The sequence below is a fragment of the Natator depressus genome, chromosome 6 (genome assembly GCF_965152275.1).
Source record: "Natator depressus isolate rNatDep1 chromosome 6, rNatDep2.hap1, whole genome shotgun sequence".
NCBI classification, from domain to species: domain Eukaryota; kingdom Metazoa; phylum Chordata; order Testudines; family Cheloniidae; genus Natator; species Natator depressus.
Window position 1 is genome coordinate 105,057,791 of NC_134239.1, and position 17,299 is coordinate 105,075,089.

Below are 17,299 nucleotides of genomic sequence, written 5' to 3' on the forward strand. Positions count from 1 at the left end.
GAGCCACTGTACTAGGGAACAGTACCAAAGGGATTCTCTATGTGAACACTTAGTTCACAGCAAGCTGGGGTGTAAATCTATCCCGCACTAGGCTACCATGAATTAGTCCATGCAGACCCTGTTGCCAAGTACTAAAAGCTCCCTAGTGCTCTTTGATCCACTCCCATTTCAAAGCAGAACAGATCAAAGCACACTAGGGAACCTTTAGTGCATAGCACCAGGGTCCCACATGGACAGCGAGCATGTAGCAGCCTAGAATGGAGTAGATTTACATCCAGCCACCAAAATGTGCTTGTGATGCTGGCAGGCCAGATGCCAGGCATTAGCTAAGAACTGACAACCCTGGGGAAACCAGAACAAGTCACCTGTACATTAGTTTTGCTCAAAACAGGTATTAGTCTTATCAGAATGTATTTTGTGTGTTTAGACACTATGAAATATTCATAAGTTGCTACATGCATTAATCTTACTTGCAACGTTTGTATTTCATGCTATAAAAAAATATGTACGTTTTGCTTTATAACTTTGAAAATGCTTGCTCTGAATTTGTGAACTCAGGCATGGGAATTGTCCAGCTGTCTCCTGGGTCCACTCTGAAAGACACTTAGATTTGGCAGATCACTACAACTCTGTCACTCTTAGGGTTTAGATGTTAACTCATTTGTGTGTATATGTTTGCTCGCTTTAACCTGTAAATGATTCATTTCCATTTCCCAGTTAATAAATCTTGAGAGTTTATTACAGGATTGGCTACAGGCTGTGTCTTTGGTGTAAAATCTAGGGTACCAACTGATCCAGGTAGGTGACTGGTATCATGGGACAGGAATCAACCTGAATGTGGTGTGATTTTTGGTGTAAGTGACCATTTATCCATTTATTAAGTCCAGTTTGCCGGGGAGGGAGGAGATAGACTGGAGAGTGTAAGGGGCCTGTCTGTGACTCCACGGTAAGACTGTTATAGATATCCAGGAGTTCACATTTGTTACTCACTTGGTGAAATTTAATTATAGATGACAGTTTGGGGTGTCTGCCCTGTTTTTCACAGTCTGCCCTGAGGTAGGCACTCATGGTCATGAGCCACTCTAGACAGCATGACAGCGCTTTTCGGCAAAGAGCTTGAAAGAACCCTTTAGCAGGATGGCTCACCCCTTTAAGGGTTGGAGACCAGGGGGCAGCCAACCCTAGTTACTAAGGAGGCACATCTGAGCAGGGATCAGCTGATTTCCTCAAAGAGCAGCAAGAAGCTGTAGAGAAGGGATTCTCAGGGAGACCAAAGGTGGAGTACAGAAGCTGCTGGGAGCAAGTAGACTCCAGTAGAGAAAGTTGGGGAGTGAGACTACCGGCAAGAAAGGCCAGGGAGTGACCTGATAAGGGGTAACAAATGGAATTGCAAACTTTATTTTGAATGTTTGGTAACTTAAACCAGAACCCAGGAAGGGGTGAAAATGGATACAAGGGTTTGTGAATTACTGAAGCCCCATGAAAGGGGAAACTGAGGTGGGAGTGGGGACCCCACTTGCAGGGCCGCGCAGAGGCCACAAGAGGACATATGTGAAGCAGCCACCCAATGACAAACCCACAGGAAACAGTATCACCATCTCTCCCCATAATAAGTCCATACCATTGCACCATCCTCCAGCCATGAGCGGTAATCAGTTCCAATCCAGTCAAGTTCAGTATCTACTCAAACTGGCCAGTAGGAGCTATTGTATAATAGATAATTAATAAAGCACTCTCTTCCATCCACAATTTAAAGGGTCACCTATACAATACAGCTTGTCCAGATAGCACAAATGAAGCAAAATACAAACTTGTGGTCCTCACACGGCAGCATGCCACAATATGGGTAGACCAGTCCCAATTAAGGTCTCTAGAGAATTTTCCTATGAGTCAAAAATAAGCAGAAGCAAAAATGAAGAAGATTTAGATTTGCTTTTATAAAAAAGAAAAATATGGGAACATGGCTGTTTGACTATAAAATGTTAGGTACAAAACGGACACTTATGAGGAAACATTTCTTTATTAATTTCTAAAATTACATCTATGTAAATGCGGAAGCAAAGACACAGAACTTCAAAATATTATAGACTTAAATTAATAGTGCCTAGGCACAATTTTTTATCTTGTATGTGTAATATTATAAAAAAAACAACAACAACAACAAAACCACTGGTTGAAGCAAAACTGCCAGTATAATCTCAAACATTTGAACACTGTAAAGAATACTCCTAATTTATCAATGTAAAAGCCAAATAAGATAATGCAGTAAACCTACCAAGACGAGGCCTTGGCCTGAAGACCATCTCTAATCCTTTCACTTCTAGTGCACAGTTATCCTGTAGCAATGACCCCCAGGGAACAGACAGAGAAATGGACTGGATAAACCCTTCAGTGACTTCCAGAGGTGCATCTGCTGATTCCAGGATCTCATTAAGACACTAAAAGGAGAGAATCCAAAATTACACTCATATTAACAGAATCAAAACATTTAAGATATGTTAAAAGAAATTAAATTAATGTATTTTAAAAACTGGAAGTTATCCTCTACTTTGGTTCTGTCAATGATGCATGCTAATTAAGCACTAAACTTTTAATCTAATACAATTCCTGCTGTGGTTTTTCTTATGATCTATACTACTGAACTGTTCTGTACGTTCCATATGTTCCTAACAGAAATATTATAGTACTGCAGCTTAAAGTGTTACCACAAAAAGAAACAATAATTACAGTTATAGGAAAGGCCAGCATAGTAAATGGATAAAAACATTTTGTTCATTGTGACAAGAATCTTTGATTAGGACACAAGCCAAATAACTAAATTTGATGTAATGCTCATTCCATACTTGTCTGACTGTGATAACTGAGCCAAAAAGATTTATTTCTATTGTACTGCATGCTGTATTGACTGCTTGTTAGTTCTAAAAATATGAAAAAGTTATTCCCAGTAATGTTCAAAACTAATATTTTTTTTCCAGTATTCAAAATTCAAACTACCACTATTTTTTAAATGTAAAAATCAGAACAGACTTGACTGGCTGGTGTTCTACAAAAACAGTACTATTCATGGACCCCTCATATTTAATACACCAATCCTCATACTAAAATTGGTTTCTGATGAATGGAAGTAAGGGGCTCACACTATCATGTTGCCTTAAGTTCCAGACTCACAGGAAGGTGAACTGGATGATTCCTTTGGAGAGACAGCTAATAAAAAAGGAGACCTCACCTCTGAAAGCCTATTCAGTTCCAGAAAACATCCCAGAGAAAACCTGTTATTGCTCTTTGTAGCTTTCATTCATTCTATACAAATTCCAACCATTTTTTTCCAATGCTACATTTCTTTGCATTAAAAGATCACCTATTTTTAAAAGAAAACCCCTTTAATTTATGCTCATTTAAGTTTTTCATGTTTATATATCGTTAAATAAGATCCAAATTAAGCTTTTTTTAAATATACAGTTTTTAAATTCTCCATCATAACTATAAGGTGGGTGCATAACTGATTGAAGGACTGAATTCAGAGTAGTTATCCATGGTTCGCTGTCAAACTGGAAGGATGTATCTGTCCCAGGTCAGGTACTTTTCAACATATTCATTAATGACTTGGGTAATGGAGTGGAGAGTATGCTTATAAAATTTGCAGATGATAGCAAGCTGGGAGGAGTTAAAAGCACTTTGCAGATACGATTAACATTAAAAATAACCTTGACAAATTGAAGAATTGGTCTGAAATTATCAAGATGAAATTTAACAAACACAAGTGCAAAGTGTGCAAAGGAAGAAGGAAAATCAACTGCACAGATGCAAAATGGTGAACTGGCAAGGAAGCAGTACTGCTGAAAAGAATGTGGAGGTTATAGTGGATCACAAATGAGCCAACAACATGATGCAGTTGCGAAAAAGGCTAATATCATTCTGGGATGTATTAACAGGAGTGTCAGATGTGTGACATGGGAGGTAATCAGCCTCAGCTAGAGAGCCCAAAACGGAACACAATACCATGCTTTAAGAAATATGTGGACAAACTGGAGAGAGTCTAGAGAAGAGCAATAAAAATTATAAAAGGCTTAGGAAACATGACCTATGAAGAAAGGTTAAAAAAGCTGGGTAGGTTTAGTCTTGAGAAAAGAAGACTGAGGGGGGACATGATCACAGTCGTTAAATATATTAAGGGTTGTTATGAAGAAGACAGGGATCAATTGTTCTCCATGTCCACTGAAAGAAGGACAAGAAGTAATCAGTGGTTAGATATTAGGAAAAACTTTCTAACTGTAAGGATAGTTAAGTACTGGAATAGGCTTCCAAGGGAGGTTGTGGAATCACCATCATTGGAAGTTTTTAAGAACAAATTAGACAAATACCTGCCACAGATGGTCTAGCTATATCAGTCTTACCTCAGCATGGGGAGCAGGACTAGATGACCTATCAAGGTCCCTTTCAGCCCTACATTTTATGTTTCTATGTTTTATTAAACAAGCATAATATTCTAAAGACCACATATAATTTAACCATAATATAGGTTGTTTCATCATTTTATAAAATACCTATATGTATGTATTTATCAAGCTTGACAATTTTCTAATAATAAAGTGAAAAGTGTTGGCATCCTATTTCCAACAAAGACTAACCAATGGGAAGGAATATTTACATCTTAAATATACACTCACTAATTTCACACATGAGTATATCTTCAAAACACATGTACACCTGTAAAAATGCTGTATGTCAATCTTGTTCACTAACATTTCCAATCAGTGTCTGGAGGTCAGTACACAAAGAATCATGATTCATAAAACATTCTCAGGCCTTGATCCTGCAAACAGTTATGGATATGAGAATTTTTTGTCGTGTGAGTTCAACATAAATGGACTACTCATGTGCCTGAAGTTGGGCCTTGCACATATGAAAAAATTGCAAGTTTAATTTAAATCACTTTTTAAACCCAGGCTGCCAGTTCCCTACTCTGTCTATACTTTTTGCCTTCAATCGTTTTCTTTTCTCGTTGGTCCTACTTACATTCTTAAGAATTTTTGATGTGCTTTACTATTTTAGTGTCCGATACAGCATTGATTAAGAGTAATGTAAATAGTCTCACTGACTTTAACAAGAGTTGAATCAGACCCTGAAACAGTTTTGGAAAGAAACAATTTGATTTATCATATGTATACGACGATTACCATTCAACGCAGTTAAACCTGTTTCTAAAATAAAAGATAACGCAGTAACTGTAGTTATCAATCAACAGTGTGAAATGTTTCAAGTAGCCGAAGTATGAGCAAAAAAAATTAGTGTACATTAGAAAAACTTGTTGCTACCACAAAAATGAGGTATAGATTCAAACTGTGGTATTTCACATGTATCTGAGCTACATGTACGGACAATTATATATATGAATATTAATAAAATCTAGCATATCAAAACAAATTTTGAATAAGTCTGGCCTCAGATCTCTTTTTACAAACTACATATAGGGAAACAGAAAGTAAAATTTATTGTTATTATTCTTTCCAACTATTTTAAGCAAACTATAAGAAAAAATACAAGTGTATGTTTATTACAGTTAAATGGCATTAATAAAAGATAAAGATCTGTTTAGCGAATAAATGATTAAAAAGTATTTAAAATAAAATCATAAAACTCCACGTATCTACACCAACTGCTGGCTTGATCCTACATCACTGAGGAATTTCCACTGGAGTCAATGAGAATTCAGGACATGGAAAGGCTTTGCAGGGTTAACTCCAGAAGCAGCAGTGAAATCAATCATTAAGCATATTTATATATTCAATCACAAATATTGTGGGCTAAATTCTGACTTTCATTAGACAGTGGAACCCTCCTGAGGTCAAAGGGGTTGCACAAGTATAGTGGAGGTCAGAACATTTCCCTCTGTATACAGTAAACACCAAGACAATGGTGTATATATTATGTACGTTAAAATATTTTTAAAAAATTAAATGAAACCACTCTATGAAGAACAAACAGTTCAAAAACAGAACAAAAATGAGAAAATAATTAAGGTTAAAACTACAGCCTCCTTGAGGACATGTAGACAGCAAGTTTAAAGTGACTTGAAAAAAAAAACAGCTATAGCACTTTCTCAACACCTGTTTTTGTAATCTTTCTGTCATGCATGAGAGAGCCATACCTAAAAAGCATTAGCCATTCACTAATTTATAGGCCAGAAAACACTGCCCAGCAAAGAAAAAAAAAAGTTTCTCCAAACTGGAAAATGAACATTATATGCACATTTTACTAACTTTCTTTAGTACACCAAGCACTTTACGTAAATTGCAAGGGTTCATAATGTTTATCTTTCAAGTCTAGTGTAACTAGCAAAGGCTGTTTTAATATCCACTAGAGGGCACTGAAATCTTATTAAAACATTAAGTCTGCCCACCTACTACACAAAAACAGCTGCCCCACAGGACCAAATGAAGAAATTAATATTTTGCATTTACAAAGTGTCTTTTATCTAGGGCATCTCAGAAGTCCTTTACGGAAAACACTTACAACACTCCTACTATAATATCTATTTTACAGAATTAGATCCCAAGTTTGCAAACATTAACATCTATGCTTAACTTTACCACTAACAAAGTTTAGTAGTAGTTTATTAGTAGTAAAGTTAAGCACACATGTTTACAGGATTAAGGGCTTAAACAAACAAACAAACAAACCAAGGCCTACACCCAGATTTCACATAAACGCATTCTGGAATGATGGCATCACACTGGACCCCATGAGACTGACCCATGGCCTTCTCCACTGGTGAAGGGCAGTTAAGAGTTCTGGGGCCACATATTTACCGACTTCAAAAACTCCCTGAAAGAGAGAAGTTTAGGACCTTTGCAACAACAACAACAAAAAAGGCACATTCAGATCTGTAATATGACACAATATACCACCCAATGTCTAATTTCCCATTCCTCAGCGAAGTGATTGAATAGCTTGCAAAGCATCAGCTCCAAGAACAACTGACCTCTACCACTATTTTGGAACCTGCTCAGCTGGAGTTTATACCAGAATATGGTACAGAAGCAATTTATGTTTTGTTGGTGGTTGGACAGTCTGTTCATAGCCATGGACAGCTAGCAAACTGCCATATTCATACTACTAGGCCTCCCTAGTATTTCATATAGTCAGACACAATATATTAGTGACTTGCCTTACAGACCATTCAGAGTTATGTGGAGTTACATTAATTAAGATGGTTCCTGATTTACCTCAGACTAGACCTAGATAGTTCTGACTGGCAAGTTCCCATGCCTTCCAAACTCTCACCTATGGCATTCCACAGTCCTTTACCCTCTCCCGCACCTAACTCAATGTTTGTATAAACACATATTAAAAGGTTGAGACTATGCTAATACCATCCAGAGTTACATCTCCATCATAAAAAGTGCAAAAATGACTAACTACCTAGCCTAGTGTCTCAAAGAAATCAACACAAAGATGAAGACCAGCTGACTAAATCCCAACACAGACAAAACAAGTGATGCTATTGAAAAGAGGAAGATGTTGTGAAGATCAAACTGACATCCTATCAATCAAGCCACATATAGTCAAAACGATGCTCAGCCTTAAAATCCTCGCTGATAATGGAGACCCAAATGTCAACAACTCCTAGAAATACTTCCTTCTTCTGACAGCTGGCCAAGAGAGTGCCAAATATTAATAGATACAGACGCAGCCATAAAGATGCATGTTGTTGTGACTGCTAGGCTGGATTACTGTAACACTATATCTAAGACTGAATATGCAAGGCCTGAAAAAAATCAGTTTTGTTCAGAATGTGGCATTCCATGGGCTAAGCAACACCAGCAGAGCAAGATCCTCCCACTCCCACTGCTTCTGTTGTTGACTACCAACCGAATACCGGGTCCATTTCTAAGCCAGGGAACTATTTATTAAAGCTCTCAGTGCTCTGGGTTTGAGCTATCACTTCCCTCTCCCCTACCAGGTCCTTTCATGACAGCAGAGCTTCCTCTATTCAAGAGAGTGGAGCTGTCCATAAAGCCAGGACAGAGTTGGAGATGGAACATTTTTAGCAATAAGCCCACTGAAGAATGGACCTCCCTTTCGAAGAGCTGATTGACCAGCTATCTTGCCATCTTGAGGCCAGGCTCAAGATCTGTCTCTTTGCCTTTGCTTTCAAACAACATTTTTAAAAGCACCCAAACCCCACTCAGTGTTACTGCACATGGGGAGGGCAGGAAAACCAACTGCACCAAACTATCTATTTTTTTGCAAGGTACTCAGACACCATGGCGACAAGTACAATTCCCTAGATAAAATATTAGAGTTGACTTTATTTTTTAAGGCAAAAAAAGTGATTTAAAAATAAAACAGGTGGCACCCGAGGGAGGGGAGGGGCCTGGGGCTGATCGCTCAGGAGAAGCAAGGTAGGGGGGACTGCACCTCTCTTACCCATTTATCCAGAGGGACCTGCGCCAGAGAGCCGGTGCCCTGGTACAGATCCAGGCTGAGCTGCTCCAGACTGAGCTTCTCCTGCAGGAAGTGGCCCAGGTACCTCTGCAGCAGGTACCTGCAGGCCCTTTTCTTGATGGACTCTGAGAAAGGCCAAGGCATGGTGGCGGGTCGGGGGGGGGGGGGGGGGTCACTAGGCTGGAGCTGCTGGGCTGGAAGGGGGAACTAATCGGCTGGGGCGACGGGGGCCGGGGAGCTGCCGGGCTCGAGTCAGCTCTGCTAGGGAAAGAACTCCCTACGATGCCCCGTCCCCCGACTCGCACCCCGTGGGGCCGGACCCCGCACCCTCAGGGGAAGAAGGCAATGACAGGTAGCTCCATCCTCACTGAACCGCCGCCGCCGCCATCTTCTCAGCGCCCCGGGATGCGAGGGGGCGGCTGGTGATTTCGGGGCTCCACCGCGGTAGCGCGCGCGCGCACTGCCGCCTGGCTTCGGTCCCTTCAGCGGACCTGCAGCCACCTCCTACGTGCCTCTACCCTCCCCCTCTCACCGGAACCGAGCGACAGTGACGCCAAGGTGACGTTTCAGCGGAAGTGAAGTCACAGAGCGGGGGCGGAAGTGAAGGGGCGGGCATGAGGCGGAAGTCGGAGTGGGTGGCAGGCCAGCCACAAAGCTCCTTTTCGGCGGCCGTAGAAGACGGACGGGAGGCGCGTCTGTGGTGGACAGGTGAAGGGTCTCGACCTGTGGCAGCGGGGAGCAGTAGAAGAGGCGGCGGCTGGAGGGCCTGTCCCGCCGCTGTGTTAGGGTTTTTTTTCCCTGTATCAAACCCAGGGTGGCGCTAACGAGGCTTCGCTGCCCGATTCTCCTGCGCGCTGTGCGGCTGTCACCGCGGTGGCTGCGCTGCAGGCCCTTCTCCAGGGAGCGGCGGGGCTGCCTGCTGCGAGCTGCTCTTCCGGCCCCTTCTCGCCTCTGCCTGTAGCCCCAGGGAGTTGCTGGGGGAGCGGGGTCGTTCTCGAGCGTGAGGCGCCTTGCTGCACGGGGCGTGCACGGGGGGTCACCAGCCCTCTCGGCTGTGGGTGTGTTACGGTGCTGTGGGAGCACCCTGCCCCGAAGACAGAGTGGGGCTTGGAAAGGGGGTTTGCGTTGCCTTTCATCTTGCATGACTTCCATCTTGGGACTAACGCAGAAAACGTGTCCCAGCGTTCAGCCTTTTTGTTTCAGAGTAGCAGCCGTGTTAGTCTGTATCGGCAAAAAGAAGAGGAGGACTTGTGGCACCTTAGAGCCTAACACTTATTTGAGCATAAGCTTTCGTGAACTACAACTGTCAACACATGCTACTGACCTTTGTATTAACAAACAGATACAGAGAGAGGCTGAACGAATTGACTTTCTTTACAGGCAAACAGCCAGTTTTGCTAACTAGCTCCTTTAAATATTAGTGGCCCTTCACTTTCACTCCAAGAGTTTGAGCTTTCATTTGAGTCCTCTCTCTTCCCCTTCCTGCACCTGCTGATGCAGACATCAATTTTTGACTCATTGGGGACCAGCAGATGAGTTGTTTAGGAAAGACTCATAACTGCTTGTGTATTAAGAACACTGCATACTGTGCTTATAAAATATAGATGTGTGCATTATCAGTTACTTTAATACCATAGTCACAGAATTGTGAGTTTGTTATGCTGAAACATTGTGGTTAATAGCTTGTCTTTCAAGATTCCTCCAATTAAAAAAAAAAAATCCTGGTTGACCTGCTAGTAGCCCTACAGGGCCCATATCTTCCTTTGGTTTTGCAGGACATTGAATGTGTCTTAAAATAGTTCTTTCTGTTGGAAAAAAATCTGTTTTATATCATTGATTTTGCATAATAATTTGTGGCCATATAAAATTGAATATGGTGTTTCCATCCACAGAATGGAGACTGATTACAATCCCATGGAGTTGTCCAGTAACACAGGGTTTGAAGAAGATTCTGAATATAAGGACATTGAAGGAACAGATGTGAAGGATATGAGACTAGAGGCGGAAGCTGTTGTGAATGATGTTCTGTTTGCTGTCAGCAACATGTTTGTCTCAAAAAACCTTCCATGTGCAGAGGCTGTGGCATATATTAATGTGGAGACAAGGGAAAGAAACAGATATTGCCTGGAGCTCACAGAAGCAGGACTTAGGGTAACCTGTTTATCCTTTTATAAAGCTTCTTTGTTTACAATAAATATTAATTGAAAGGTGTCTAGTAAAAGTTTTCAGTTGTTATCAAAGCAGCATAGGCTCTTTTCTTTATTGAATACATTTGAGACTCTTATTTCATATTTCAAAATTCAGCGTTTAAGGGAACTACTATTATGCCATTTCAATTAAATCCAAAAGGGGAAGATTTTACACACTTGTCTTGCCAAAGCGCATCTTACATGAATGGAAAAATGTTAAGTTAGAACTGATGCAATGACCACTATTTCAAGTAAAGCTCTGTATGTTGTAACACTGATTATGCCCTGCATAACTGGGGTATGGTATACAATATTTTTCTGTGCATGGTTTTATCTTGATTCTATGTTTCACTAACACAGGCTGAAAGCATTAACTGGTGCTAAAGTTAGGCATTAGATAAAGATAAGAACTTTTTAAAAAATAAATTTCTGACCAATTGACACAACCCTGGAACCTAAGAGCTGAGGCTTGTGGTATCCTTGAAATGTGCTATTGTGCCTCATTTTACTTTCAAAACTGAAGTGTTTAAGCCCCATAATAATCCATTAACTCTTAGCCAAAGTAGAGGGTACGTTTTGGCACCCTGTTTAAAGAAGTGAGGTAATGCCCATCCTCATGTTTTCTCCAATGCTTTTAGTTTAATAACCCAACAGTTAACCTAGATTATGAAAAGCAGGCATTTATCAGAAACATCTACAGAATGATAAAGATGGAAGTAGATAACTGAAATGTTTGGTGTTACAGGTGACTTTTTTTTTTTTTTTTACTGCAAAAAGAAAAAGGAGTACTTGTGGCACCTTAGAGACTAACCAATTTATTTGAGCATAAGCTTTCGTGAGCTACAGCTCACTTCATCGGATGCATCCGATGAAGTGAGCTGTAGCTCACGAAAGTTTATGCTCAAATAAATTGGTTAGTCTCTAAGGTGCCACAAGTACTCCTTTTTCTTTTTGCAAATACAGACTAACACGACTGCTACTCTGAAACCTTTTTCACTGTAGTTCTTCAATCTTCTAGTCCACAGTTGTCTGAGAAAAGTGCACAACAATTGCAGAAGGCGTAAAAAAAGTAGATGATATAGTATTGTGCCCACATCAGACTGCATTTTATAGAACAGACTACTGTAATCTTAATGAGAAACACTAACTATTGATTTCTATGCATGCATCTCCCATTCACGCTATTTAAATTGCTTGTGCGGTGAAGTGAACTTCCAGCCAAATTCAAAAGTAAGCCTCTGTATATTTACTGTCTTTGGTGGTCTCAATTTTTGTGAGAAAAGAATATTGGAAACTCCTTTAGAGGATGAATTGTTACTTAACGTCTTGAGTAGGGAAGAGGAAGTATAGGCTTTATTGAACCAACTTCTCTTGGTAAAAGACAAGCCTTTGAGCTTACACAGAGCTTTTCTCTTTTTCAGAGCTTGTCTACACTTGAAGTGCTACAGTGGCACTGCTGTGCCACTATAGGCCTTCAGGTGTAGACACTATCTGTGGTGATGGGAGGGGTTCTTCCATCAGCTTAAGTGATCCACCTCTGAGAGGTTGTAATTAAGTTGACGGAAGGATTCTTCTGTCAACCTACTACTTTCTACATCCGGGGTTAGGTCAGCTTAACTACATTGCTCAGGGGGTGTGGATTTTTCTCACCCCCTGAGAGACAAATGTGTCAACCTAACTTTTTAGTGTAGACCAGGACTGATTGTCAGTTAAATACACTTCACCTTGAATGGTCTCCTGCGTGTTAACTATTTATGTCGGATGGTCTGTTCCATGTTGTAGTTAGCTGTGACACTGAGTGCCTTTCAGGACCTGAAGAGGAGTTTTGTGTAAGCTCAAAAGCTTGTCTTTCACCAACAAAAGATATTATTTTACCCACCTTGTCTCTGGTATCCTGGGACCAACATGGTTACAACACTACAAACAAAGTATAGTATAGGTTTGTTGGGTCTGGCAATCCTTCATTCAGTGTACTAATGTGACTAATTTTGTAGGTTTTTTTTTATGGTTCCTATGACTAACCACAAAAAAATTAACCATTGGTCTCTTTGCAACAGGTGGTGGGTTATGCTTTTGACCAGGCTGATGATGGCTTACAAACTGCGTATCATGAGACTGTCTACTCTTTATTGGACTCTCTTAGCCCAGCATATCGTGAAGCTTTTGGAAATGCACTACTACAGAGACTGGAAGCTTTAAAAAGGGATGGGCAATCGTGATTCAGTCTGCAGTAACAAGCACATGTTGGGGAATGGTTAATAATAGTGGGAATTCTTAGTATGAGTTACTGAGATTTTCCTTTCGGGTATATCCAGAAACGTATATCAAGCTTCATTTCTTGCCTGAACATCTAGGTTCCTTACAATAGAACTGACTTGTAAAATATGAATGTTGCTATGGATCTGCTTTGTCCACAAGGCTACTTTAAGCTATTTTGGTGGACTGTAGAAGTAGTACCTTTTTTGTTAAACTCTGCTGTAGATCATCAGTTGACAGTGACTTGCTTTCTATAGCATTTGAAGAAATTTGATCTCTTTCCAAAGCAATATGATCCAATATCTTATTCTAAGAAATATCTTAATTGGTACTGTGCAAATCTTGAATGCCATGTATGAAAGTAGTAATACTTTCTTAATGTCTGTCTATAAATTTTAACTCTGCTCCTTAAAACCAAATTTTAACTACTTGCTCTAGCTAAATTAATGGGAATTACTTTATTCCATTTAGAGGATATCTATTTCAGCTCAATTTTTTTTGTAAGCAAACCTGAAAACTCTCTGCTTCATTCACAAGATATGAACCTCACAATATCATACATCATTTGAACATTGCTTACTCTGAGCTTGTCTGTGCTTAAAATACTGCAGCCATGCCGCTGTAGCTGTGCCACTGTAGCACTTCAGAATCTCCTGTTGGAAATCCACCTCCCCAGGAGGTGATAGCTAAGCTGCCAGAAGAATTCTTCCATTGATCTAGCGGTCTACTCAGGGATTTTGGTCAGCTTAAGTGCACTACTCAGGGGTGAGGACTTTTTTTTTATAGCCCTGACCGATGTAGTTAAACTGACCTGATTTCTAGTTTAGACCAGACCTTAGTGTCCGTGTTGAGTTAAAAGCAATGTTCACGATTATTCAATGTACCCTTGTCTGCAGCAACCACCAACCCATAAACGAAAGGTAACTGTTGGCATATGAATGTATCCTCTAAATTTGCAAATGATATAAGCACAGAAGAAAACAAGGAAGAAAAGATGACATTTTTTTCTTAAATTTAGACCATACTAATAACTTTGGGAGGGGGTGGAAGACATTTTAGCCTGTTTACTATTCTAAACGTTTGTTTACATGATGTACAGAATATACTCAAGTATTTTTGCTTCAGTCTTTACTTTTTACAGTGCAGTGCTTAGGTATTCCTGTAAGGCTGCCCTCTTCTCCCTCAATTGTACAGTGTCCTGTCCTAAAGAACAGTAAGTATATAATGTCAATGCAGTGTATTGGTTTGAAACCTAAGGCTGTATGAAACATTCAGAGATTGATATTGAATTGGGAGACAGTCGCATATTTTCTATTTTATAAAAAAAATACAAAACTCTTTATAAACTTATTGTGCTACTGTAAGTTTTCAAATGTGTGGAAGAGATTTGGGTGTATGAATGGAAGCGACTTTGTGAAAAGTATTCAGTTGGTTTAAAGCACCAGTACTATTGAACTAGCATTCTATGATTATATGATCACTGTTTTGCACTCTTGTACTATTCAATATCTATGCATCCTTGTTTATGTAATTCTGCCTTTATTTGCCCGTGTTTCGTGCTAGAAACAAAGTAAATGTGAATCCAAAGAGAGGGCTAGATCATCAGCTTTTGTAAATAAACATGCTCCACTGACTTCAACAGAACTAGACTGATTGACGCCAGCTGAGGATCAGTCACATTAATTTGAGGGACCAGTTAACAAGTTGAGCATTTATTATAGTTTTGTGGCAATGATGCTGTAATTCTGACTGAGAAGGGACCTACAGTCAAAGCTTCTGTTTTCAAGTGTAATGTTTGTTTTATTATCTTAGTAGGTTGAAACAACTCACGTTAATACATAATTTTGTTAAAAGTATTTTCATGCTCTAAGAAAATGGTTCCTTTTTTTTTTTTTGCAGTTTTGTGGCATGTGCTTTAATCCTCTATGAGGAAAATGTACTTTGCCAAGTTTATATCTCAATATCTACCCCTGTAACAACGCACCTGTTTATTTCAATGACTAGACACTTGAATAAATGCACAAACTTATGTATGATCCACTTTTTATTCTCCTCCCCCAAAATAAATTGAAAATGTATACCTATATCTTTCTAAACGTGCAAGTCTCAGACACACAAGTCAGGTAAACACATGGTAGCTTAAACAATACCTTTGGCTGTAGTGTACAAATATATAAGAGCATTTAAAATTGGCAGGTTGATCTGCATTACTATTCAATGTAAAAAAGGGGTGGAGATCAAGTACTTAAACATTGGTGAACAACTTCAAGGGTAGTATTACATCATAGTAACTCTTCACTTAATTTGAGTATGCCTATGGCTAACAAGGAATATCTTTTTAAAGCTTTACAACAGAAATTGAGAAGCCTTTACCAGAAGGCATAAACTTGCTGGAAGGCTGTGTAAGCTGCAGATCTCACCTACTTCCTTAGGAAATAATTGACTACACTATAACTTGAAAATGAAAAGGGATTCTAGTCATGCACGTAGTGGGGTTAGTATGCTTGTAACATGTGGGAATACTCTTAAATAGTTATACTAGAAAATGATGCTTGTGTGAAGAGGCTCAGTTGAAATGCTAATTAACAGTAGACCTTTTAGTACAATTCCTTACTTGTTTGCTTTATATACCTCTCTGGATCCTTGATCCTGTGCTGCTGGGCATCTGATAAAGCCATAGATCTGTGAACGGATATACCTTCCATAAGGATGAGAATGGATAGGCTTTCAATTAAATAAAAGTGGGAATGGACAGCAAAACACAACCTTGGACAGTATGAAAAGTCTCAAAGATCAGCACGGTTTAATCACTTTGAGACCATCTTATTAAGAGATCATAAACAGCTGCCTGCTCTAAGGATGTCTGGTAACATTTTGAAGAATGGAGTTGACCTCAGTACTGACAAAGATTTTGTGCCATGCTGAAGAATGTGCTATGTACTTAGAGCTTTGAATTGTGGATATATCGGGACGAGAGCCCACTCCAGTTCAGAGTAGTATTGGAATGCAAATGTAAAATAGGATAAGAGGAGTTCATCTTTGTATAAAGAATGATGCTGTTGTTTATCTGCTATTGCTGATTATCACTTCTTATATGTACTGCATAATCTAAAAGTTACTATGCATACCTCAAGGCTGTCTTTCAGCTAGTAGCTTGCATATTACAATTTTAAAAATACAAAATGCTCTTTTAAACACTATTTCTCAAGCTTCAGTTGCAAACACCTAATAAGGTCAATGGAAGTTGTATCTGAAGCTTATATACTTAACAGTGCAGTACACAAATAACATTTTTGCTAAGCTTAGCAAACAAACTGCAAAAAGGTCAGATGCTGTTCTCATTGTAAAACTGCATTATATTAAAAAGTATCGGAGTTGGTGCTGAACTTTTTAGAGGCAGAGATCCTTCTAAAAAAAATTGCTGCCTCTATAGCAACTTTTTCCTATAAATTGAGGACTGCTCAGTTGTAATGGGGGAAACCTAGATCAGCCTTTGTCGCATTCCCCCTCAGTACCTATCCTGAGCTAGGAAAGCTAATGATCCAACCAACGGACTAAACTGGGTGACGAATCCTGGTCACGTACCACCTGAGGCATGCACAGATGCTAAGAAGAAGTTGGAAGTGACAAAGGAAGAGAGAGACCTTGATGTACTGGTTGCTTGCAGGAGGACTATGAGTTGCAGCTGTGAAAAAGGCTAATGCAGTCTTAGGATGCAGTAGGTGAGGTATTTCCAGTAGAGATAGGGAAGTGACAGTACCCTTACACACAAGGCAGGGATGAGATCTCTGGAATACTGTGCAATTCTAGTCTCCAGTGTTTCAGAAAGATTAATTCAAACTGGAACAGGTACAGAGAAGGGCTACTGCGATGATCTTAGGAATGGAAAACCTACCTTATGAAAGGAGACTCAAAGAGCCAACCAAAAGAAGGTTGAGGGGAGAGATGATTGGCAAAGACAGTAAGCTTGAAACATGGGATTAATTAACATAAATGCTGAATATGTTCTTGTTTCTTCTTAAAGTGCTAGTGCATACATAGATAACATAATTGCTCAGTGGTGCATAAAGATGCAGAACTTGCAATATAGAGAATGTGAACTATGAACAAATCCACAACTGTAAAATGCCTTTTGGACATATTTATGATTTTAAGGCTGAAGAGACCTCAAGAGGTCAGGTAGACTATTCCCTGTGCTGAGGCAGGACCACATATTCATCTGACCGTTACTTCTGAAACATGTAATGGTAGTAACCAATTGTCTGATAAGCACAGAGCTGCTTTACCAGCACTGTTTCTCTTTCCTCTCCCGTTTTTTCTTAGGATGGGGGTGTGTAAAAAGTGCAGGGTTGAGGGACTTCTGGCCAGCCTTTATCTTCCACTTAATTCTCCTGTAAATCTGCACA

At 39.8% G+C, this 17,299-nt stretch overlaps 2 protein-coding genes across 3 annotated transcripts in view; one reads left to right on the plus strand and one right to left on the minus strand.

The window, feature by feature from the left end:
* The window catches only part of ATG2B (autophagy related 2B), a 78,716-nt gene extending 70,124 nt beyond the window's left edge, over nt 1-8,592 (minus strand). For both annotated transcript variants that reach the window (XM_074956186.1, XM_074956185.1), the window contains exons 1-2: nt 8,431-8,592; nt 2,276-2,438 (exon numbers count right to left, since the gene is read on the minus strand). In XM_074956186.1, the coding sequence (XP_074812287.1) occupies nt 2,276-2,438; nt 8,431-8,592 (325 nt within the window). The remainder of the gene's footprint in view (nt 1-2,275; nt 2,439-8,430) is intronic.
* Nucleotides 8,593-9,031: 439 nt separating this feature from the next.
* Nucleotides 9,032-14,965, plus strand: GSKIP (GSK3B interacting protein). The gene is made up of 3 exons (XM_074957164.1): nt 9,032-9,156; nt 10,341-10,599; nt 12,695-14,965. The coding sequence occupies exons 2-3, from the start codon at nt 10,342-10,344 to the stop codon at nt 12,854-12,856; spliced, it is 420 nt and encodes a 139-aa protein (XP_074813265.1). The 5' UTR covers nt 9,032-9,156; nt 10,341; the 3' UTR covers nt 12,857-14,965.
* Nucleotides 14,966-17,299: the final 2,334 nt, after the last annotated feature.

What these genes read in the sequence shown, in the direction of transcription:
- GSKIP (XM_074957164.1), top strand. Translation starts at nt 10,342, where the DNA reads ATGGAGACTGATTACAATCCCATGGAGTTGTCCAGTAACACAGGGTTT. An exon ending in TCACAGAAGCAGGACTTAGG is followed by an intron (nt 10,600 to 12,694) that starts GTAACCTGTTTA and finishes TCTTTGCAACAG; the next exon opens with GTGGTGGGTTATGCTTTTGA.